Source organism: Toxotes jaculatrix, chromosome 14, assembly GCF_017976425.1.
Source record: "Toxotes jaculatrix isolate fToxJac2 chromosome 14, fToxJac2.pri, whole genome shotgun sequence".
Taxonomy (NCBI): Eukaryota; Metazoa; Chordata; class Actinopteri; family Toxotidae; genus Toxotes; species Toxotes jaculatrix.
In genome coordinates, this window is record NC_054407.1 from 8,248,497 (window position 1) to 8,275,400 (window position 26,904).

The 26,904-nt window shown below is 41.5% G+C and overlaps 1 protein-coding gene across 1 annotated transcript in view; it reads right to left on the reverse strand.

Annotated features, from left to right (window-relative positions):
- The window catches only part of LOC121192928 (low-density lipoprotein receptor-related protein 8-like), a 69,661-nt gene that overhangs the window by 34,413 nt on the left and 8,344 nt on the right, over positions 1-26,904 (reverse strand). Inside the window, exon 3 of the mRNA XM_041054947.1 lies at positions 8,232-8,354. Coding sequence (XP_040910881.1) covers positions 8,232-8,354 — 123 coding nt within the window. The remainder of the gene's footprint in view (positions 1-8,231; positions 8,355-26,904) is intronic.

The window sequence follows — 26,904 nt, forward strand, 5'->3', positions numbered from 1 at the left end:
CTGGTGCCTGGGGACACCGAGTACTGAGAATGGCTGATGCAGCGGGGCCGTGACCCCACCGGAAAAAAAAAAAAAAAAAAAACCCCAAAACAAAGGACGTGGACTGGCCACTGCAGTGTTCAGAGACTGCTTCTACAGCAGGGAACACCTCAGACTCAGTGAACATTGTATTACTGCACCCTGTCAGCTGAGTGCTGACATCTATTTACAATCATGTTACAGTCCACAAATTGTAGTTCAGGGCAAATTGCAGTATGAGGCCAGTGAACAAAGGCTTACTGTAATTCATGCCATGTCACACGGCATTCTTGACAGTTATACCAGCTAAAATATTGTGCCACAAAACGTCCTGCCGTTACTCTGGTGAGGTTAGTAAAACAGCAGGGCAGTGAGAGATAAGTGGAGTGATCACACAGTTAACTTCTTCCACCTGCCAGCTCCGGCAAGTCATTTCCCTCACGGCTTATATACACGAACAAGTCATTTCTTCTGTTTCTGTTTCATGTGTAAGGAAGATCAGAAAGTGTATTACCAAGGCAAAAAAAAAAAAAACTATCAATTTAAGATGTGTGGCAGTCTTTGATGTCGCTTGCGTCAGTGCTAAATTCTTCATGCACACAACAGACAATTATTCCCTGTGATGCTTTTTTTTTCTCACTGAAAAATTAGTCACTTCTTTCCAGACACGACTGTCAAGCCAGCAAACAAGTTTAATAAAGGAACTAACAGAGGAAACTAAAGACGAGGGAGGAATGATGAGCCGCAATGAAGGATTTCAACTGAGTAATGTCTAAGAATCAAAAGCCCGACTGGCTGGTCAGAGAAGAAGTACAGGAAACATTTTTCTTAGAAATGTCTGAGATGAAAGAGGCGAGGAGGTGGAATCTTTGAAAGAGGAAATAACATGCTGTCTGAATGAATTCAAACCAATGTAGGTCCAAAGAGAACCTGACAGACAACAAGAACCAGACAGACAAAATGAAAGAAAGGGTGACACAGAGAGCAAGAACAGAAAAAAAGAAGGGAGACACATGAAAATAAAGCAAGATACTGTATAAAGGGGAAGGGATGATGAGACAAACTGCTGCATGACCTTTCAGATTCTTATCCTAAAGCAAAATCAAAGCCGTCCATACCAAATGGAAACACATGAAGGAGGAAAGGCAGATGGAAAGCAGACTTGAGCAGAATCTGAATCCACCAGGACGAGGGCGAGCCGTCCTGCATCTTTAAACGGATGACTCTTTAATGAAGCGGGAACGCCGTTCCTCCCAAATCCAAAGCAAACAACCTGTGCGACGAAAAACCGGCGGTACCTCACTGCCTCTAATGACAGCTATTGATTAGTGAGACCTCAGATTTTATCAAGACATGGGCAATGAGGTTTTAGCTTGAGAAGGAGGCAACTTAATAAAAACCAATTACTCCGAGGCAAACTGACTGCCTGGCTGTTGTTTACCATCAGAGTGAAAAATGAGTATTCATCTCCACTGTGGCGTTTTGGCGGGATGATCTGTTTAGAATTCATCACCTTTTACGAGACCCCAGACACGGTCTTCATCTCATCAATGCGACTGTGTAATAGCTTTAATTTTCATTTGATCACCACACTTGACCTTGTTATTGGCGACAGCCTTTTACCCTAAGTTTGGCTTTCAGCGAAAGCTCCAATTTGTCAATCGTCACCGGGCACGGGATATAATACTGTGATAAAGGAAAACCTTAACAAGCGCTGTGGAAAAATGTGTTAAATTGATCTGATGTAATGGACCACAGCTTCATAACAAATGTAACATTACACCACAGCCTGACATGGAAGCAATAATTTGCGACCCATTCAGATAAATTAATGTCTATTTCGCTGCTTCCAGTTGCTAATAGATATCATACAGTGGTGATTCATCCTACAGCCAGTTCATGACAGCTCTTAGATGTGAATCAGTACGCTCAGCATATTCTGACAGCCTGACTTCTCTATATAGCTGGTTCCACTCAGAAACATGTTACACTTTAACACTAAAAGACACATATACTGATGATGTCTCAAGAAACCTAGTTCTGAGCAATCCTGGCCCTCTATTCCCACGGCAAGACTTTGATGTCTGCGTACTACAGGCATGTTCCCAAACACGTACACCTGTGTATGTCAGTATTGGGGTTCTGATGGTGAAGGAGATAAATCGGCTTCTCTGTCTCAGATCTAAAGAAGCACAACACTCTTGATAACATGAGTCATACTCAGATTCATTGCTTCATTAAACCGTGTTAGCGTGGCCATGTCCTCCTCTCTGAATTATAGATCTGGAGCAGCGGCGAGCTCACAAGCTGCTTGCAAAGTACAAGATGGGAAATTGTTATTTTGAGTGCATTAGCAGGTAATGTACTGTGGCATACACCTCTGGTTATTATCAAGCGCTGTACCTGAGCCTCCTGAGTGTGACTTTATTAGCTGAATAAAGCCAGACAAATATATTGGCAGCAATTTGAAATACTTTTTAATGTATTTTGTTTTTAAATCGCAGCAGACAGCAGGCGATGGTTATCACAAGGCCTAAGACATGGACTACCATTCACACTAAACTGCCTGCTAAGCAGAAAATAAATCTGCAACTTTTTTGAAAAATTGTTTAAGTCATTTCACAAGGGGAAAAAAAAAAAACGCATGTCATGTCTAGATTAACTACACTGGTCACAATGCACTATAGGCACTCTAACTGGTAGCTTTGTTAGCCTACATGAATTATAAATAAACAGAATACATAATACATAAAAACCTAGTATTTTCAGCATAACATTTTGAAATATGCCACTTCTGATGTGTTCACGCCGAAAGCCTCAAGCGTTACAGACGAAAGTTGAAGGAGCGTCCAAACGCAGACAGGTTAGCCCGGTGTTTTTAGAAGATATGCCATGTTGGTTGCTGAGCTGTGATATGCAAACTACTGTTTGCAAAGTTTATACTAAACTTTTTGGTCGTCCGTTTTAACGAAATGCAGCCAATCCGACAACTCCTTTGATACAGTGTCAATGGAGCCAACTTATACAAACGTTCAGTAAATGTTTAATAAGTTAGTCTCCATTTGGTTGGATGAGTTCAAAGGTGTGAAAATGAAGACTATGCATAAGAGCCACATAGCAAATATACTATACATGTATTCACTGGTCTCAGTGTGTGTGTGTTTTTCTATGTTGCTGTTGTTCCTCTCATAGCACTTAACAATCCACATCTCCACATGCAAATCCAAAGGATTAAACACACACAGAGCAGTAAAAGGTAACACAGTATGTGTCGCACAAACATCTTAACAATGGAAAACTTCCCCCATCATAAAGTCAATAAAAAGTGAGGCTTTATTATTAAGTCCAAGAGAAAAGGCTCAAGGGGGTTTGAAGCTCAATATCTACAAAGAGGTTTACAGAAGGGCGTTTTCATCAAACCCCTTTCAGAGATATATCTATAATCCACTGCAAATTATACTTAAAAGACCAACTTGAAGGCACAATATGGTGGGTTTAAAAGGAACAGTTCCATCTGTTTGGATATTTCCTATTTTCCAGGGTTATGTCATTGTATAATAAAAGACTTTTCAAGGAAGAGGAAACACTGTGAAGTTTCCCCCACGCCTGTCAGCTCCTAGAAATGAATTTAAAAGCGCAGAGCACAAACTGACATGCAGCACCACTGAGCTGAACTCAGCAATTTTTGTCAGGAAGCATCAAGTAGCTAACATTCACCCTCCTCTCGCCCCCCTCCGGCAACTGAGAGCGCATAAAAATGCCACCGCTTTGGCTGGAGAAGCTGCTGCACAGCTGGCTGCAGTGGCCCAGTTCCTCCTTGATTACACATTAATCTGATACAAAAACTATGAGCTCTGGCACTTCACATGTTTCTCCAAAGAGTCATTCATTTTTCAGCGCACACAAGTAACTCACTCAGTGTGGCCCAAATTTGAATTCTTAATACGGCGGTGTAACGCTACTCCAGCGTGTAATTGAGGATCCACTCAGTGAGCCAGAATGATTGTGGCACAGATGTCTGCAGCGCTCGGTCCAAAATGCCTTAGCCGGGTGCATGTGTGTGTGTGTGTGTGTGCAAATGTGAGTGTGTACTGTATGTCTGTGCACATGTGAAACTGAAATAGACAGAAAGTGCAGTTGGGGGGGGGGGCAAATTGAATGAAACACAAGACGAGGGGTTTTCTGCGTGTGAGAGACAACAGAATGGCTTATCGGGCTTTAGCATAACTGGAGCATGATGCATTAAGATTTACGCTGCGCTATATGTAATTAGCTGCTGTAAAACAGTCGTGCAGTCACTGGTATATATAACGGCAATCTCATCGCAAACTATCACATTAGACACTGGATGAAGTCTGTGTGAAATTTCCGCCCTTCACCTCGCTGCTCAGATGGCAAAACAAGCTCCATTCTAGCAAAGTTTAACTGATCAATGTGAAGCTTGACTGCTTTTGATTTCAAGGTGAACTTTTTGCATGGGACTGGGGTGTAAGGAAACATGCTAATGCTGGTGGCATCTCAGAGTGGATGTGCTCAATTTTCATATCAGAGGTTGTAGTTTTGTTTTTTTGTTTTTTTGCGTCTTCTTCAGAAATCAGAAAGACACGGCACGTAGAGAGGTTTTCTCTGACAGACGCACAGTTCTCATTATAACCAAGTGGCTGCCACAGACAGGTAATCTACCACTGAAACCGGGTTAATGAGACAGAGGACAACAGACACATTCAAGAGTGGGTTGGGTGCTTAAGATAATGCATACATATCTGCACAATGTCCATTCATGAGTCTTTTTTTTTTTTTCCTTCTCTTTTCTCATGCCTGTGATTATGGCACAGTTGGATCCTCTGAAACAGAAACACAGCTGTGATGAAGTGGATCTCATTAGCCATCCCTCTGTTCAGGATACAGCCTCGATGCGACACTTCTCATCCAAACACAGAATCAGCAGGGATACGTGCCGCGGGGTAAGAGGTACCTGTATTATAGTTTGACTTTTAGGAGGAAGAGGACATAAGTGTTTCTGTCCCTGCCTACAGCACAGCAAATAAATGATCAGTCTACACCTGAGAAGATCATTGATTAAGACAAAACCCACCATATTCCTGTCAAACTGCCTCAAAGCGAACTGCTTTCTGTTTGCAGAGCAAAACAGAAACTCCGACAACATTCGTCAGTGTTGGTGTTCAGATATTTTTTTACATTATAACATCATGCGAATACATAAGGGATTTCCATATAAATGGATTTCTTCTCAGCCCAGATCTCTTTCTCTCTTTATTCTGCAGCCAAGAGATGAATCCTCCCTTCATTTATGTTTAATTGGATTTCCAATATAAACTTGTTATCCTTCAGAGATCCCTTCATGTCTCCCTCCTTGCACTCAACTTTCTGGGGGTGACATTAGAAGCTTTGCTTGGCTGCTACATTATTCATCGAACCGACCCACACATCCACAGCCAATAAAATGCAACAAAACTAGAATGAATATCCTCTGAAAGATTCATTTGGCTTTTTCTTGGTTTATTTCCCGCTCGACTGGATGCATTTTAATTCGCTCCCACCATAACTTTCAAAAAGAGTTTAAAGATCAAAGCAGGATGTTGTGGATGGAACAAATAAAATATTAATCTCAAACAGGTAACACATTCAACATCATCATCATCAACCTGCTCTATTGCATCTAAAAACTGACAAGACAATATTATTAAATCATTCTTGTAAACTTCTCTTTTGAGTCCTTCTTCTGTAAGTCATAAATGATTTATTATTTACTGGATTTTGGCTGTTTTTATTTTGTAAAATATTTTCTGGTATGGTGGCACAGCTGATCATCCTGTAGCTATGATATCAGTATTTACATCTCCTCTATTTTGGGGAGGATTTTTCCGTGTTGCCAGTATTACACTATGCTCACCTTTTTAAAAACATTTTTATCTACACTGAAGTATTCTTTGTATCATTGCTGTGATCTCGATTGTCTGTTTTTTTTCCCTACAACTCTTGTTTTTCTCTTGTTTTTGTGGACTTGTGAGACATCATCAGTTATGTCCTAAGTACTGTCTGAAATCAAAGTCCACATTCAGCCAAGTACACACCAAACACCCATTTATAAGGCTTGTGTGAAGGTGTCCCAGCATGCATTTTGCATCAAACAGCAGTGATGGGTGGGGGCAGACAGCCAAATCCACTGCTGTTAAAGCCTTTAAAAACCTGGCTTCAAATCTAACGTTAAATACTCACAGATAAATCGCAACAATAAAAGTAAAAACAAAAACAAAAAAAAGGGCTAAGTGTGATTATGCGGGCGTGGTTTGATCAGATTTGATTGAAAGTAGTGAGAAAACCCATCAGATGTTATCAGACTGGATTCAAATGTTGCCTTTGGTGCATAAAAGTAAATAACATCACATTTTTCTAACTTTTCCTCCACCAGCTGCATATCACAAAAACAGAAATACATTGGTTGAAACAACCAAAGCTGTTGTTGTTTTCTCAAGCAGGAGCATCATCCATAGTAAGGAGCTGTTTGAGAAAAATAAAATGTTTCCAGGGCTTTTAACACAGCTCTTGCTGTGACACAAGATTTTTTGGGGGGGGTAAGAAATTCACAGTTTAGATTTAAACTATGCCGTAGAATACCAAAATAATGCAGACTAGAAAATTTGTTCAGACATTTCTCTTCTCTCTCCTTATCTCAGCAAACCCTGTGGTAAATATCCTGGTGGTGATGATGTCTCTGTAGCATTTTAACCATAAAACATAATTCCTTCTAAAAGACAAGCATAGGTCTCAGAGCCAAAATCTAAATATTTTGAGTTGACCCTCCTGTACCTTACATGTGTAGATCTTACCACACTTAAAATTTTACAAAGACAGTGAGGTTTATAATTTCAGATATTGTGTAATTAACATTTGTCCAAAGAAGACCTGTTAGGGTTGAAACGCCTGTTCAGTGTAGCACATTTTAGGAGCTATATTTCAGTGTGTGGATTATCTCTGCTTTTCAGTGCTTTCAGGTCCGTCTGATATCTGTAACCCCGAGAGAGAAGCGAGCAGCCGGGGGGGGGAGAGAAATTAGCATTTAAGAAAGAAAGAAAACAATTAATAACCCAGTTCAAGCCTCCCACTCAGTGAGTTGTGGAGACGTCAACTTACCTAAAACCCCCCACCCCATCAGGCCCTATGTGTGTGGGTGCACTAGACTGGCATTGGCTAACAGTAAGCCACGCAGAGATCCTCAGCTTTAACAGCTTGGCAGAGAAGTAATCGAGGCCTTTCCTGCACTCGCCATCAGACAGCACTGAGTATTGAAGTGCGTGGGCGAGAGGAGGCAGACGAGGCGGCTGAACTGTCGTCGGAGCTGAGATAATAAGTGAAATTAGGGACCTGAACACAGCTTCTAGGAGAATCAAATTAAATCTTGTCTAAAATGACTGACATGAAAGTGTGACTGGATTTCCAGATGCAACATGTGAAATGCCAACATAATTAGCCGGACACAGCTTTTCCTTCCTTTTTTCTTAGTTTAAAGAGTCTGATTCACTGTTACAGTAGATCCCAGTGTGTCTCTCAGATGCTCCAATAATAATAATAATAATAATAATAATAATAATAATAATAATAATAATAACAAATAAGAAGTCAGACAATCATGCAGGATTTAGTGAAGCTTATTTGGAAGAAACAGTAAAAGCTATATTCAAATCTCACCCAGACATCCTAGTTCAGCTTTGACGTACTATATTTACAATAGTCCCATTCAAATTTTCCTGCGCAATATGGGAATATTACTGATGGCGAGGGTGCACTCACGTTCAGTTTGACCTTCAAATAAAGGTAAAACTATGCTGTGCTTCAGAAGACAAAAGCACAGACTGGAGGATTGTCTGACAAATACAAAATCATAATTTGAGGTTGGAGGATTTTGTTTTTCTTATTTCCTATCCCTGTAATCTTTGTGCTTTATTTTCCCCATTAGCTTCCACAGAGTGGGTGTCGGTCTTACTGAGGTAAACAAAGCAATTTAAAATCACACATCAGTAAAATAAGAAAAAGAAAAACAAGCCAAATAGAAAAATCAGAAAATAGGTGAAGTACATCTTCATATTTCCTGTCCCCTCAGACATTGTTGTACTGTTTCAAGTTATACTGAGAAACTTTAAATATCGTTTTTAAGACGTCCTTGATGTGAGCAGCTGAATGGTTTCACTTACTGCAGGTCTCCTCTGCCTCATCGGAGCCATCGGGACACTCTGGTTCCCCGTCGCAGCGCCACCGTCCTGGCACACACTGACCATTCAAACAGGCGAACTCTGCAGGGGCACAGGTTTTCCTGGCTGCTCAGAGAAAGAGAGAGAGAGAAAAGCACAGACAAGGAATAAGAGAGTGAGAACAGGAAGTTAAAGACAAGGTAAGAGCATGATCAGTCTGAGGTTGGACTTAATCTCTGTCATGGAATTGGTCACATTATCTGAACCCCAGCAATCATCCCTCTCATCAGAAGAGATCAAACTCATCATCTCTCAACATTATTCCTACGCTGCTCTCCCCACTGCTCTCTTTCCTCTGATATCCCTCACTAATTATCTCCACTTTCCCTATTTTCTTGACTCTTATTCATTGTGTTGTCTGCCCTTCCTCCCCCTGTCTGCCTCCCCTCCCTCCATCTGCTAGCCTCCAAAAACAGTCTAATCTCTCCTTCAGGTTTTCCATCACAGAGCAGCGAAATGGATGCTGATTGTCGAACGCCGCCAGCTCGGGGAGGTTAAACCTTTTACCTCACAAACCTATTTGCCGCAGAAAGCTACAAGCCAGCCGGGCTACGGGCTGATAAACATGTCAAGTGTGCTGAGGATTGGAAATCAAAAACATGTCAGGAGGAAAAAAGGCTTGTTTAAGCAATAAGAAGAAACCTGAGAGTGATCAGAACTTTAATGTAACAGCCCAGAGCTTATCACGGCTGCTACCCAAAATCTCTCCGACCTGCTGTGTTCAAAGAGTCGCATAACGCACATACTCCACACACACTCACACACACACACAGAAAAACACAAACTTTCCACCTGAAGCAAGTAGGCTGCAAGCTCGGCCAGAGCACCAGAAGCAGAGGCAGAGGTCAGAGCCATTCAAAGCCTGCTACTCCAGTAGGACCTGCAGTACAGTCTAATAAATCACAGGCTAAAAGCCCCTCAGATGAGCCCACCGGTGTGGTTACACAGCCACAACTGTGCCTAAGCTGGCCCCAACTTGGCTCTGATGCTTCAAATTAGATATAGAGTTTAGAGATGTGCAGGGAGCTTAAGCTTAGCTGAGGGGCTATAAGGAAAGACAGCAAGCAGTGAATTTTCAAGAGTGTTTCTTTGCTGTGCTCAGCTCACACCACTCCAACTACCCTCTCACTACTAACACCAACTCCAACTCTTTTTTTTAACCTTCATTTCAAAGGTAATACAGATCAGGGGTGTCCTCAGTCGGCTAAGACACGTAGTTTTTCCTCATGTCCTACTTTCTACCCCGCGGATAAAGGCTCAGTTTCAGAAGTGGATACAATGAAATCAGGAGTTCTTCGACCAGGAGATAAAAAAAATACTTAACATCACATTTAGTTTCACTGATTCAGACCAGCAGGGTGTTTAAGTTCAAACACGGCATTAGTTTGAGTGTAGTTGAGGAGTTACACTTTAACTTGGTAAAAATGAAGTGCACCATACATCTTTAAACATAAGAGTTAAGACAGGTCCCCTGAGCATGCGTAAGCCGTTCCTCAGTACCTGTTGTCATGGTGAGATGGTTAAAAAGACGGCAGGGATGAATGATGAAAGAGCCAGGGGAAAATCTTCTTCAGTATTTACATCAGGAGCACATTTCCTTTGACAGACTACTTCCCTTTACGTTTGATGACACTGACACGTACACTTGGTATTGTGTTGTGCAGCTGCCATTACGTGGAGTGAACAAGAGCATAAATATGATTTTATGCTGCTTTCAGTACAGAGTGCTGGTATCACTTGGTTGCATGTAAGAGAAGATTGCACATGTAAAGGTGCTGATTTCAGCCACATCTTTTTGCCAGGGTGGAAGTTTTCCAGAAACTTCTGTTAAAACATTTATTTTGAAGATGTCACTTTGACGCCTGGCAAATTATAACAGAACCGTTTGACTTTTTTAAAATATATTTTTTTGCATTTTTTGCTTTTTATTTAGTAGAGACTCAGACAGGATATGCAGGTTAAGAGAGGGAGGGTGAGTCTGATGATGAAAAGTGTCCCAGCCAGAGTCAAACCAGGGTTGTTTTAGTTATATGGTTAACTTTTTTTTGACATTTTAATTAAGAAACAAATTGTGAGATTATTCATGAATAAAAAATAAACCCTGCAACTTGGGTTATTTATGACCATATTCATGTGTGATCCAGCTATCTTCACTTTAGAAAAGACATCCAAGTACAACAGATTGATACATAAATGATTGCTGAATTATTGATGTGGTAACAGACAGACACGAGTTGTGCAGTATGTTACAGTAGGCAGTTCACACATTACAGCATATATTACTTTCTTTTATTCATGAAAAACTCAGTAGAGCTTAATGCTGCACCTGATGAAACATCACTTTTTTAGTTAAGTTGTAGTGAAGTAAGTGGAGACGGTGCAACTGAACAAAGTGGCGAATTAAAACATAGTGGTCTGTATTAACTTTACACTCAAGATCAAACTTTCATTTGGCTGGTGCAACAATAATGTTTAATTTGTGTCTCCACAAAATCAATTATTGTATCAATTGCACTGTCTTTTACTGCCTTCTTTTTGATTGATTCAATTCTGCTGTCTAACCTTTCAGCCTTCGTGGCTGAGCAGTATAATATTTTAAGCAACACAAGCCTCATCTCATCTCTATGATGATACATGGACTTATGCTCTTATACAGCGTTTATCTAGTCCAATCGACCACTCAAACCACTTTATGCTACATTCACCCATTCATACACACACACACACGCATGCACGCACGCACGCACGCACGCACGCACGCACGCACGCACGCACGCACGCACGCACGCACGCACGCACGCACACACACACACACACACACACACACACACACACACACACACACACACACACACACACATTTGTGGTTCTCTTCGACACGTGGACTTGGAGGAGCGGAGCCGGGGATCGAACCACCAACCTTCCAATTAGTGGAAAACCCACTCTACCTGAGCCACAGTCGCCCACATAATGACAGCTTGACAGTAAAGACTCTACTGTGAGGTAATCAAACTGTAAACCTTGAAATGCAGAGAGGACAAAAGTGGGATTATCAAAGTGAGGGGGGGACACGTCGACCATCAATCTCTTTCTCTCTGGCTCTCGTTCAAAATGCATAAAATCCCACTGAAAGGGAACTCTCACATTTACAGCATGGGTCACCTGAGAGTTATCTATGATGTGGTTGTAAGTCTTGTTACTGCAGTCCGGCAGCGACAGCAGCGTAGGATAGCCTGCCACCGAGAAGCACTTAGATTAGAAACCGCTTGTTTCTGATTCTAAATCTTGTTTAATTGCCCCATTCTCAATTATCTCCCGTGTCAGAGTAACAAAGTCAAACCAATAACAGCTCATCTTGGCGTGTTGACGCTATCAAAAGAACTTATGAAATGTCTAATGGCGTCGCTTTAATGGGACACGTGTTTCAGCGGCAAATGTGTTTTCAGCCTGCAACCACAATCAGCGACCCTTGTTACGTTTCACTTCGAAAATGTAAATTAACATTCTTTCTCGCCGTTCTTGCAAAACGTAATGAACTGACCCCATTAAGCTACCGAGACAAACATTCCCTCTCCTCCTTTTGTTCCTTCAAATGTCTGTCTCTCCTTTTTTTTTCTACTTCGTTTCCCTAATACGCAGTCCCTTGTCTAAGTTTGCCACTACAAAAAAAAAAAAAAAAAATTGATTGTTATTTTTCAGCAGCTTAAGTGCCACTTGTGTCCTCATTAGGGAGCTGGAATGTGGGCCTTTGTTAAAGGTGAAGCTGGATGATAGTAGGGCAAATGAAGATTGTGACATCCTTTTAACCAACACCTCCCTGCAGTGTATAAACTCATTAGTGGTGCGCTCACATTTAACAAAATAAAAAAAAAATTTAAAAATAAAATAAAATAACTCTAGTGTTTCCTACAACACTAACACGGGCGTACACGTATTCACATTATGCATGCGTATTTTCAAACACCTATTTATCACTCATGTTAGTAGGTGTGGTGGCAAACTGAGAGTCCCTGAGGTGCACGTTTTAAAGGTACAAAACCTTCCTCAACAGAATAATTACATTCATTAGATCTTCCCTCCAAATCCTCGAAGAAGATACAGTGCATTAAAATTCTTATTCAGGACCAAGTTGAACATTTTAACTTCCCAAATAAACCTTCCGTTCCTATACATCCAAATCCCTGCATGGCTATTATGTAATATGGTGTTGATTAATCTGACCCCAATGAGCTGAACAAAAGGAGAGGTGAGGGCAGTACTGACAACCTAAGGCGCTGCAGCATGTGCTGATTAAGACTGTGCTTAAGACTTTCTTTGATCGCATGACAAAGACCTTGAAAATCTCCGGTCAGATGTGCCCGCGGCGTGCAGTTTCTCTCCGAGAGCCTGAGCTTCTTACCCAATCCAACTGAGCTTGCCAGTCATTTCAGTCAAGGTCTACAGGGTGGCGATGGTTCACTTGGCAATAATTACCCAGGCAATCTCATGCCATCTGCTTGGAATGACTATCTGTTTTAATTAGGAGAGGTTTTAAAATGTTAGGCTTTCGAGGTGGTGGTGGTGGTGGTGGTGGTGGTAGTCGTGGAAGTGGTGGTGGGAAGGACGAGACGAAAGGAAGAAAGCCGAGAAATAACAGACGTGAGTAATAGCAGCAGAGATGGAGAGTGACATACGCTGTAATAATGCTTTATGGAATCCTAATGGAAAGTGTGATACTGAATAAAAACAGGCAATATTACTGTACTGTAGGTGGCAGGGATATCACTTTACTGAACATTAATCCCTGAGACATGCACTGCATACATGAAAGCCCCTCACTCTCTCACACACACATGTACAGTACACAGAGTCTTCTTGTACGATAGACCTTTATGCCGAGACAAAGCTCGCTCAGGTACATCTGAGAAAAACCTAAGAAAAAAAAACAAAAGCAGTAGCAATTCAGTGTCGTGTGTGTCACCTATCATGAGCATTACAAATGGGATGTGACACAGACAGAATGAGGGCCCTGCACAGGGGAGTTCACCCAGCCATGTTATATCTCCTGGAGGAGGTACAGTGGGAAGGAGCTCCACGCTCCGACAACCCCACCTGGAGCCTTCTCCTCTGGGGCTGATGTTGTCAGATTTTCACTGCTTCTACTCCTTTTCATCTTTCTTAAACTCCATTCATGTGGGTGTGCATGGCAGACCTTTCTGCATTATGGGCTCGGTGCTACACGGGGTTGACATGATGAGACAGACAGTGCAGCTCACAGCCGATGTGACTGATATATCACTCATATATCACTTCTCTCTGCAGCTTCAGGTGTGTCAGAGTGTAAAAACTGTAATGAAATCTGTCTTAATCCTTCCTCAGCATTTGCTAAACAACATTTTAAGCCAAGACAGCAGCACAGCTCATGGGACGGCCATGTTGACTGTTTTGTGTTTTAATAATTTCAACTTTTGAGAATAATGTTCTATCTGTCAATCTGGCATGAGCCTCGGTCATCATTTCCGTGGAGAAGAAGCCAGTTAGGGGTGTAAATCAGAGCAGTGGTACATTTAAGCTTGTTGATTGGAAGTTTCCTGCCAAAGTGCACCTAGGGAGTCGTAGTTCACCTCTCCCCTGAATTTTTATGTGCACAGCCTTGTAGCTTTAACTTTTTATCAAAGAACGAGACATACTTGTTAATCATTTATGCCAGTGTTTCTACCTTTGTGTCCACTGAAGTCATAGAAGTGCTCCAACTGCGAGCAACGTTTCACTGTCTATGGGAATTTTACTTCTGGAGCCAGCAGCACTCTGCAAAACTGATAAATTAACTGCTAATTAGCAACTGCTAGCATGCTAACACACAAAACAGACGGTGAACATGGAAAACAATATACCTACTAAACATCAGCATCGTGTTAGCAGGCTGATGTTAGCATTTAGCTAATAGCGCCGCTGTGCAGAAGTAAAGCCTCACAAAGCTACGAGCATGGTTAGACTCTTTCTTCTATTTAGTCAGAGCTTTTAAATAATATAACAAAATAAAGTTGTACTGGTCAAACCTTAGTGTAAGTATATATATTATATATTATACATTATACATTATATATTATATATTATAAATTATTTATTAAATATTAAATATTATATATGTGTGTGTGTGTGTGTGTGTGTGTGTGCGTGCGTGTGTATGTGTATGTGTGTCTGTTTGCGTGAGTGGGGGCTCTACCTGATGCATAGCCTTCAGTCATCCAACACTCACACACACACACACTTCCTAAACTTCTTGAAGGATATTAATGACAGCTCTTTCCATTTGGAGGCCGTGAGAAGCTTAATAGGTAATGCAGTGATAACCACATTCTCCCGGGCATCAGAAGACAAATGGCCTCATTAGCTCAGAGTAAAGTAGGGGAGTGTTGTCGAAGCAGGAAACATAATGTATCCCATTGGCTTAAACTGGCATGCAAATGACTAAACCTTCCAAAATTAATGGGATATCATGGTAGCATACAAAATACAGCATGGCATCAACAAGGCTTCGGACAAGCTGTTCTTGAAATTGCTTTTTCTAATGATTATAGAATTTAATTAGCTTGAGTGTTGAGGTTTGCTAGAAGTGCCAGACACAAAGGCAAAAGTTTTCTATATTGACAAATTGTACTTCTAATATTTCTAATGTGACTATGTTATCATAAACCTCGAAGGTCCATGTAGCTGAATTAAGAAGTGCCCTTAGAGAGAGTAAATAAATTCTCCTGTTGATTTTATCTTTATCTGTACTTTTATCTGTCAATAAAGGAAGTCACTGCTTATTGTCTCCTGTCAGTCAGGCCTGTGTGGAGAGCAGTGAGCCACTGGAACCAACAGGAAGACAAAAAGCCACTTGGGACGGAGCTCTAACTCAGAGCTGGTTGATAGAGTATTGATCTAGAGACACAGAGCCACAGAGTAGTGGCATCTCCAGATTAAATATCGCTCTCTTTCTCTTGTTGTACCTTTTTGCCCTTTTGGACAAATTGAGCAAATCAAATGTTAAAGATAAAGCTAAAAGCATGACATCAGATTGCTTACTGTCCCCTGGGAAAACCAATTTGGGCTGCAAACTTAATCACACGTAGCTGTTTTTCATACCACGGCCGCTTCCTGTTTGTTGGTGAAGTTCTTCCATAGTAAATGGAGGATGATGTGTTATTCTGCATAAATAAAACTGGCATAACTGGAGTCTGTTTGGCCGAAAGATGTTCATGATTCTATCATATTTGATCTGATAGTAAGCAGCTATGAATTCTAAAACAAAGAGATGGGTCTTAATTTGAAATTGGGAAGGAAATGGAAGCAGATGACAAAGATAAAAAAAGAAGACTTCACAAACGGTGTGGGATTTTGACAGGAGACACACTGAACAAAATAAAAGGATATACTGCATATATAGAGAAACTTTATGGGGCCTCCTCCAGTTGGTTGACAATATTGGTTGTTACTAGGCAACGGCTTGTCCCAGTTATTACTTGAGATAAGTTGACACAGTCTCTTAGACCGAAAAGAACAAAACTCTTCTTTAAAAAAAGTGATTTCACCTGAAATATCTAGAACAGATGGTGTTTTTTTTTTAATCTCTGCACTGACGTATTTTGTTGTATGTGTGTGATAAAATAATTGTTTTGGTGTTTTTACACCCACTTACCTCAAATTGCCCTGAGGGATGAATTAAGTATTTTGAATGGAATTTAATTGAAAAGTAGAACTGATGAATGACCTTATTTCCTTATTTCATCACCTGTCATTACGTCGTTCAATATTTCAATCTTAATACCATCAAATCAACACCACTGACGCCTGCTATCATATCTGCATCACAATACATTCAGTATGCCCACGGTGAGGGAGGCGACTTGGTGCTGCTTACTCCCCAGCATTTCTTCTGACCTTGTGTACTGATCAAAGACACACACTGTGCTAATTATAGCCCTCAGCCTGTTAAAAGACATATTTTCTCTTCCCCTGTCAGGTCACATTGGCCCAAACACCTCCTGACCGAGGAGGAGACTGGACAGCCTCAGCTAGCTGTCCCTCTGAGGCAGCCCGAGAGTGATTTATGCTGAAGACGGTTTGGTTCAGCTTGGCTAAAACCCCATGAGAATTACCTCGATGCCTGAAGTATGACAGAGAAATATCAGAGGTACAGGTGGTTGTACACTGAGTCTGTGAGGAGGCAACAGTACAGCACTAAACCACATCGACATTCAGAACAAGTCTTGATTTATCAAGCTGTTTTCAAGCTTCAATGATTTTTTTTTTTTTTTTTTATTGTATTCATGCTTCATTTGATGGTCCACTTCCTATTCATCTGCATGCTCATATGGAGCATGCATGGGGGTGAACCCAAACACACACAGACATGCAAACACACACAAACACACACACACAAAAGATGCACATACCACAGAGCGGTGAAATCAAACTGACAAATATTGCTGAAATAACACATACATCACTGTTTACAAGATAAGCGTGCCACTGCTCTGAATATCAGCAAACACACACACACACACATATCTACCCTTCACTGCATGATGCTTTCTCCATGTGTCTGACCTTCTGCTACACTCCCTTTTTTCCTGTGCTCAGTGGTTTACAGAAGCAAAATATGGTGGATCTACAGCCATATGTCAACGTTTTTTATCCTACAGCCTGGCATCACTGCGACACACTGCACTGTTACACAAACTACAGGCCTGGCCAAAGCTTGAGAGGCCTCTGCGTACTGCAGAGTCACACAGGCTGCAAACTCCCTTTAAATGAAGTCTGGTCGAGTGTGGAAAGGAGGAGATGCAAGCGACTCCTTAAAATGTCCTCATTCTGAGCTTCTGAACAGAACAACAGAAGAACTTCAACTGAAAACACAATGAAGGGCCAGCAAGAGTGTGGTGGCTTTGTGCTCTCTTTACATTCAGCAGGGGCTTCGTTGAAATGCCTGGACATGAATGGAGGCAAATTATCAGTTATGGAAATAAAATGCATGGACCAGACACATTTGACTGTACTAAACGCAGAGGAGGAAGAAATCAAACCCCTCTGAGCTCAGTGACGTGTTTGGTTGCTGCAGCAATGTTTTGGACATCTTGAAGGTCCCTGTGACTCATGATAAGCTGCTGAATGCGAGGATTGTAGTCAGATAATGAACTGACCTACATTAGCTAACAATGCTTACAAGTTGTATTCCACCATAGCAGTGTAGCGTTGTAATGTAAAGTGGTATCCAATTCAGCACGGCATCAGGTTCATCAGCAAAGAATAAGACAGAGAACATGGACATGTGACCTATTTATATCAGATTTATGAATATATATGAACAGAATATTGAAATAGAGATGAGAACAGACAGGGGAGGGTGATTCAGATAATATAAAGCACACTTCAGAATGTACCAAACCTCATTTACAGCTTATAGGTGGTGTTTCTAAAGCAGATTCAGTGATGCAACCTCACTGTAATGTCATCCAATCCTATGTAATTACCGCCTCTGCTGGAAAGTCTAACCTAGATCCAGCCAGGAGTTTCACATCTCAATGTGGAGTTAAAACAACTGTTGTACAGGTGGTTACACAGTTATATTTGGAGGTGCAGGTTCTGCTCTCTGGGGGTGTTTCGGGTAAGAATTCCAGCATCGTGCGGATGATTGATCGGGGGCGCCCAATCAAACCTCACGGGTGTCAGAACAGAGCCTGGCAGACACTTATCACTGAGATACTGAAGGCACAGCTTCAAGAGAAATGCCTCCAGGAACAGACGACAGGAACCACACAGGAGGAATTTGTGGCGGTGGAGGGAGTAAGCTGCACAAGCATCAGAGCAGCAGGTAGGAACTACAGGGACGTGCCTTACATGAACTGCCTTGCTTCACAAATGTACGTAATTTGTGTTTGTTCGAGCAGCTGAGAATCAGCTGATGTGGCGCCAATGCTCTGCCAGACGAGGGCACTGTTTCTGTGATTTTTTTCTGTGAGGATAGTTGTGACTTTGAAAAAAAAAGAGCAGCTGTTACAAGGGGCCAAGCAATTACTGAGCATTTCATTGAGAAACCTGTGCTTGGAGTGAAACGAAGCATTTTGGCAGAGGAATCTAATTATGGCGGCCAGTGGCGGAAGCAGGCAAGGATTTAACAGCAGATGTTTGCAGGAACCAGCCCCTACTGCTGTTTCTAAATCCTTGGCAAGGGTCAGATAGTGTGTACTTTCCCACAGCTGGAGCTAGTGGATGCATTCTCAAATCCTACCTTTATCAGAAAGGAGCCGGAAAACAGAAAACTTCCTACTAAATCTAATCCTGCTCAACAGATGAATGGGCCTCTTGTGGTAAAATAAAATGCTGAAAGCTCATTTTGATGAGAGGCTGATTCTCTAATAAGTTCACACAGAAATCACCAAAAATACTGAGGGAAACTTTACATTTAATGATAACTAAATGTAATAAAGCGCACATCCGTAGCTGGAAACCTTCCAACTGCAGCGCCAACCAAATAAAAGGAGACAAGCTGGTTGGTGCAGTCTGTCACCTGCCCCACAGTTTTGGGTAATGAGGTCTCCCTGGTCTAGAAAAGACAGAGACACAGTTTGAGAACGGGTCCCCTCAACCAAACAGCTGACACATTCACCACTGCTCTTCCCTCCAGAGCCTCGCCTGCACGCTTCAGTGGAAATAACTCCAAATCAACACAGTAGCACAGATGCTCCTTCCTCCTAGCCTCAAACACCACAGTCTGCAGTCTGGACTTTAAACCGAGATCCTGGTGAAGATGACTTTGATATTCTGTAGAGGTTGCACCCTCCTGCTCTGTGTTGTGTGTTATTGAGTCTTGAGGTCTTGTATTTCTCATCACAGTCACAGTGGTCTACCCAGACCTTTCCCTCAGAGATGCATCGATCAGACTCCCAGTTTTTAACCTTTAATGATTCAGGGAAGCTTGACTGCACACACATGATCTTTCTCAGCAATGATCTGCTTCACATTCAAACTATTTACACCACCTTAAACCTGCAGCTATTCAGCAAAAGTACAGTCTTTTAGTATCAGCAGCTCCATTGGCCCAGCTGGGGATTCAGAGGCTTGCTTAAGGCAGATACTCAAAGATATTTGGGGAAAAGAAAGGGAGAGCACTTCACTTTTCCAAATGTAGAGCGCACATCTTCAGTATCTGAAGACAACATCTTTTTACATCTAAATTATTGCTACTCAGATATTACAGTATTAGTGTTGGAGTTACCAAAGGCAGCTTAGATGAAAGCCTACGCTACAAAGATAGTTAGGAAATTAGCAGCGGAGAACATTTCACAGCCTCATAGGAGATCTCACGGGGGAAATATCAGCACTGTGAGTTTACAGTGAAACACACTGCATGTTCACTGAGTAATTAAGTGGGCAAATCCACTCGTGTTTGAGCACACAGTTCAGAAGACTGACTACAAAACATCTTGACTTCAGGGTGACACATACTATCTGAAGGGTGCCTACGCCCCAGCACACACTTACAGCTGTGCTCCTTGCATGTGAACATACATTTATCATTCAGTTCACTCTTATCCAGCGTCACAGCCTTCAACCCTCTTTTCCAGCAATTTGAGAACAAGCACGACTCAGAATTGAGAGTCTTGCGCTGCTGAGCGATCAGATGAATTGGAAATTAACAAGGAGAATCCCAGAGTGATTCCCACTGTCACTTGGACAATTTCGTCTCAGTTTCAATCTAGCTGCACACAGGAGACACTCTTCTTAACAATCATTATCCAGCTGTCAAAAGTAATTATAGCTCCGGGATCAAATGCCGTCACTCACTGTTGAGATGTAACTGACACAGTCCATGATGTCTGCAACAGTGATGGGGCTGGGGGAGGGGGGGCTATTATTTTGAGATGAGTCTGGGAATATTTACCCTTTTTAAACTTAACCCCTTCAAACCAGATAGCTAACCAGTGCAAACCAAGAGTCTATACCCCTGCTACCCAGAACTGCGGGTTCAATTAGGTGTTGAGTGAAACGTTAACATCAGCATGCTAACATGGTGAACAAACATCGACGGCCCACCATTGCCATGTCTTGAGCCACGCTGCTAGCATGGCTAAAATACTGAAATGGTGTAAATGCATCTAACTCTCCAAGATGTAGTCATAATGTTACTCCTCCCAGGTGTAACTAGGTCAGTGAGCAATCTGTGGAACTAGCCACTAACTGAGTCTGTCCCCTGTGGTAACAGCAGCTAAACGATCTGTCCTTCTCCTGTAGTCACACAGAAGGTGTAAGATGCCACCCATTGGACTAGAGTAAGGCCAATCCTGATTTGCAAGTAGCCAGATCGAAAAGTGTTCCCCTGTGTGTTTCCTGTAGCACTGTCCAGCATAACTGGGGTTTGGTCTTACGTTACGAGGGGATTATCTGGTTGGAGTCAGGGCTAAAGTTAGGTTCAGGTCAGAGTGAGGAGAGACACAAATCAATTGCATAGTACTGTGAAGACCAAGACAAATGTAATCTCGCTAATGGAGACGTGCAACTGTGGGTAAAAGAAAGTGGACTTTATAAAAATATGAGACAGAAGTGAAAATGAGGCTTATTATCCATAACAAGAGCTATTTGTCATGGATATTTGGGTCTCTGAGACTTTCTCTGCATTCACACTGCTGATCTTAGACTATATAAATTAATCTATGAAAGTGCTTGCAGGCAACCCGAAGTATGTCATTACATTCCTGTTTCTGAACACAACACAGAAAATAAGATAGTTGATAAAACCCTTCAAGAAGGATTACTTTTGAGTAGTTTTCCATTATTCATCCTGAGCTTACAATAGGTCTGGATTTAAGAATAAATGCTAAAATTGCCTTGCCACTCGAAGTCACAGGCAACCAAATGCATTAGGAGAGCCTACAGCACAGTCACTCCTGTATATGGAAATGTGTGCCACACTGGATTATAGTGTCTGTCTACTAACTGAGGGACTGTAATGGGAATTGGAGGATTAGCCTTTTACCCTGCAAAGAGAATGAGCCACATCTCTCGCTTTTCTGCATCCCTCCTTCCTTCTCTCTTTCTCTCACAAAAACCTAACTCGAATGACACAAAACACAATGCCAGCTGCAGACCAGATTTTCAGAAAGACCCTCACTGGCCTGAAGACTAAGGCATTCAAATTGCTGTGACAAGGCACTGAGAGCAGGATTTTACATTTCCCACTGCAGACGAAAATTAGCATAAGTGTAATACTGCCCGAGGTTAAATTTCTTGTTCTAGAAAATCTGCCCGTAGCAACAAAAGAGCGTAATTAAGACACACTCAGATTTTAGTCCCAGCTGCTGTTTGCCTTTGAACGTAACCCGACAGTTACATGCAAACACAACACACTCACACACACATTCGCCCACTTCTGCAAGAGTGCGAGTAGACATTGTGTTTCTCCCCGCGTTTCACGCTTCAAACTTTGTTTTTGTTTTTGTTTTTTTTTCTTCTTCTCACCCACAAACACAAATAGCACACTGGAGTCAGACAGGAGGAACAGAGTCGCAGACAGGCATTGATGGACTCTGTGAGGGCTGAAATCCTTTAGTGTGGGCCCACCAAATGCTAACTGTAAAAAGGAACCAATCAAGGAGTCCAGCAGCCACCCACCACAGAAGCAGATTACTCAGACCGTGACTAAAGGCTTCCCTCTCACCACCAGAGCAGCTGAACATTAGCAAAGTAGCACAATGTAGCAACTGTACAGGGTGGGGAAAATTATACAAGCTGTGTAATGCTTTAGATTAATGCTGTATATCAATGGATTGAACACACCTGGAAGCCCAAAGGGTCAGAAGAGCTCAGAGTTGTAAATATCTCATGTAAATTATTAATAATCAAATCCAGCCACCACACTTGATTGTCAAAGCACACAGAGCTCCCTCTTTCTTTGCACTGATCTATTTCTCTTTGCATTTCAAGACTATATCTCTATGCATGTGCTGCATATAGAATGAGTAAGAACAAACACCCTGCATCTCCAAGTGAGTGTCTTTGGAAAAATGCTGAAGGTGACACAGCAACTTCGCTCTTTGCTGCAGTTTCCGTCATGCATGTTAAGTTCAGATGGCTCCATTAAAAGCACGGTACATTTGTTACACATCAGAGATGCAGCATTTCGGTTGGCCTCACTTAAACTAATAGGAAAGAAGTGAGGGGCTTCGTTAGCTGTTTTCATAACAGCCTTAATGGGCTCAGGAATATTACAGCCGCATTCGTCTATATTTCCGAGGACCGAAATGTCACAACACAAAACTGATTTAACGCCGTACTGGGCTGACTGATCAAGCAAAGACCTTCACAGGCACTGACTCCAAGCGTTACAGGAAGGCGAGATGGCTTTGGCAGCATAACATTGCCACTGGGTTAAGATTTCTGGAGACTCGTTTGAAAGTATGCATAAGTCTATACCTCAAATCCATGAGTCTGTGCTGCAAGACACAACATTAGTGCTAATACAGGAGCGTTACACCACATTTGTAAGCACAGTTTTTGCAGTCACAACGACATTTCTACAGGCCTTTGGCATAAAACGAATGCAAGCTTGCACGTTCCTGTCAAGATCATGACTTTTTTTTCTTTTTTTTACAATACACAATGTGTGCGCAATAGCAGCTTCCTGTTGCATGAGGCAATTTAATGAAGGTTTTTTTTCTGGGGCATTTTTTGCTGCTATTTCTACCCTGTAATAATATATGTGGTGTCGAGATTCAAAGTAGGCCGTATGCAAAAGTTAGGTTTCTGCTGTGTGGATACAAACAGGCAACATATCTTTTCAGATCACTACAAATGGAAAGATACGAGAGATATCAACTTTAAAGTGGGGTCAGGAGTCGATGCAACACCTGTATATAAAGCAATCTAGTATAGTTATCCTACAAATAGCTTTGTGAAGTTGGATTTGTTTTTTAGTTTTTTTACATAAGGTTTAACTGCAGGTAATTACTGCATGGGTTTTGTAGTGTATTATACATGTGCACACTTTATAGATTCATTAGGTTGAAACTGAACAAGCTATTGTTTTGCCACAAGTGTTTTATTCAAATCCATGAACTGTGTTGTTTTAAATGGCAGTAAAGGAGGCCTGCTCTGCTTTTGACTGATACTTACATATAGAAAATGCACTTCAAACAGCATTGTAAGTAGAGCAGGAAAGCTGCATGTATGCCAGGTGTTCCCAGCTGTCTGGCTGTCTGAAAGGATGAGCAGATGTTCTGCAGTGAGTTCGAGCCTTCCATAAAGATGCTCTGCTTGTCTTCATTCAAACCAATCAGGTGCCATTAGTTTCAACACATTTTTTTTTTTTTGGTTTACTTTGCGGTCTCGTTGCTGTGGTGGCTGCTCCCCCTGTATCCCTGTGGATACTCTCTCTCCGTTCAGTACGTACATGATAACGTCCAGATTGCGCGGCGTGCGGCAGAAAATGCATCCTCAACTTTGACCTTTCTGAAGGAGAGACAACAGGTGATTTTTTTTTTAATGGGCAGTCTTACTGTCTGTCTTATCAGACACACTTTATCTGATCTGCATCACAACAATAACACTACAAAACAACCACTCTAAAATCAATGACACTGCAGCACTCTTCAACCCCCCCACCCCCGCCCCACCACCACTCTCCTTGGCTGGCCTCTACACTCCCTCTTTTTTTCTCTCCTTTTTATTTTTCTCCACTCTCCATCGCTCTTGTTCATCTTCCTCTGGTGATTCATGTCACAAGAGATTACATTATTTCTCGTGCACAATAGGTACACAAAAAAAAACCCAATAGAACAGCACACATTTCGCTGTGTATGTGTGTTTCTGTATATCAAGTAATTCCATTAGTGTCTTTCAGTGTGCAGCCTGCAGTGCGTGTGTGACAGTGCGTGCCCACGCGCACACATATTTGTGCGTGCATGTGAGTGGCCGGTGGCTATGCATTTAAAACATATCTATCTCCAGGCAGAGCTTAGCTGCTGAGCTTTGATCACAATATGCCTCCCCCCAAAGCACAGGAGGTCAGGCACAACTCAAGAGGAACCAGCGGCAAGCAAACATTTCCCACTACCTTTCTTTCCACCAGCGAGATATTTTCTAACAGTTCCAACAAAACTTGTGCTGAAATACCGAGCTACAACTCTGACGTGAACAAACACATCCAGGGTGAGTCTTGAATACGCATAAAATTCTTATGTAGTCGGTGATTTAAATACCTGGTGTGGCTCACCTTTGCTATTCTGAGATCTACTTTTTCCTTGAAGCGGTGAAGAATTTGTTAAAATTACACCGTGGTTAAAGATAAAAAGGTAATTTCATTTCAAATTCAAATTCAAGTTCTAGTAACATCGTTTGGAAAGACTCCGCAATCTGGGTTTTTGTACATTCATATTCTAAACCTAAACTGCGACAAAACCAAGCGTGTTTTGACTAATAATAACATTTTCATTCCCTCTGGTTCATACACCATCCATTTACTGACAAGAAGTCAAAGAAAACTAAAAAAGATTAAATGCTGGCTCCTGTTTTAAAATCCAAAGTTTAGAAGGGTGAAAGTGAAAAAAAAATACACTTTGATATAAAACAGACCTGCAGAGGACTGAAGAAAGTTGCCCTGAAGAAAAGCTCTGTACACCGCACACCACCGCTTAATTGTCTCAGAGTCTGTTATGTTACGTTCCTCCTGTCACATCTTTCTTTGTGCTGATCGACACTGAGCAGAGAGTGAAGCATCATGAGCCTGTAGTCAAGACATCATGTAAAACCAGTGTTCCACTAACTGGAAGGCTGGTTTTGTAGGTAGATCATTTGATAGTTCCCGTCTGGCTGGATGTAAGGCTTCTCACCATTAAAACTCTACTGCTGAGTAAATTAGTCTAAGCCTGATTCTTCTTTGCTATCATTGCTCAGGTAATGCAATGTTTGACGCAATTAAATCCCCATGTAACTTCACTTCGGTTAAGCTCAGAAATTCTGAAATTGCACAGAACACTTATCACATCATTCCTTGACAGGACAGAGAAACCAGTTTCACTTTACTACGACAACGGCTAAAAGCCTTTATAGCAATCAGAACTTCAGCTGATGCCCCATAATGACCAGCTCAGTGAATGGAAAAATACAGAAATACAGAATGACCGTTCATATCTTTCTAAACATTTATTCACAACCACACAGGAATGGGCAGTACCAGGGAGACCCGGGGTGCTCACTGCAGTCATAACACATTGTTATAAAAAAGTGGTTTAATTGGGGTTTTCATGAAATTACACCCAGGGCATGTCAAACAGAGAGCTATTCTGTCCTCCCTGAATAGACCATAACTAGGGGCCGGTGATATGGTCAAATTATTGCTGCCATAGCTATCACAGTATTATCTATTATTGATACAATATGTTAATGGTGTCTAGTGTTTATGTATTTCATACTGTACCATCACAGGTTTTGGTAAAATTCAGCCCACTTTCATTTAACTGTAAACCATTATAACCTGATATGAGGATTTTGGTTAATTGTGATAAAAATCACTTAATCATTTAACATTTGATGGTTCCATCAGTGATTTGATGGTTAAAATGTGGAGGATTTGCTGCTTTTCCTTGTTTGAAATCACTAAGTATATTTCCTTATTCCTGTTTTTAAGAGTATTTTTAATTTGTGCATAAAATAATCAGAGTGGAAAAAAACAATAAAAAAACAGAAATATAACAAAAAATTTTTATGCTTGGCTTGATTGTTTATCTTCATTTAAAATTTGACCTGCACTCTTAATTATGTCTTAATGTGTCCTGTTCTTCTGCAGCAGTTTAATGGCATCGCCATGGATGGAATTCAAATTTGTGCTACATTTGGATAAAAACCTATTGAAAATCAAATATCTTTGGGTTTTAGACTGTTAGTTGGACAGTAAAAGTTTGAAGACCTGACATTTACTCACGGAAATAATCAGCAGATTAACTGATAAAGAAAATAACTTTTAGTTGCAGCACAAAAGAAGTTTATATAGAGGAATGATTAATGATGGTAATATAGAATTATTGAATTTTCCCAGCCCTAACAGCAGCTGCATCGAGTTAATCGCTGTTTCCTACCTTTATCTTTCCACCTCTGTGGACGGTTCCTCTCTAACACTATGGGTCCGACGGCCGCGTCGATGGAGGAGACACATAGGCAGGTGGAATGATTTCAGAGCAGTGACGGCCAGCATGCAAAGCTTTAACACTGTGATGGTGGCCATGTTATGAGTCACTGTGTAGCTGGCCAGGAGAAGGCAAATGTTGCTACTTGTGTGAGTGGAGGTGACACTCATAATTCATACAGCTACACTGAATCATCAATAAAAAAAAAACAGAGAGAGAGATTGAGGGCTTTGGTTGCTGTGTCATAGCCATTTGCTCATCATTTCAATTCTCTACCATGTGTGATGCTGGCGCTTTGTGTTACCCTGGCTTGACTTCAGAGTGGAATAATTTCCTCTGTGGGTCTGTGATGAGTGTGTGTACTCACCCACAAACGGATAAATCAAAATAAAGTGAGAGTCACAGCCAGACTCAGCCAGTCCCAACATCCCCGGAGCTGTCAGCAAAGATTCACAAGCACGCCGGTTGAGTCA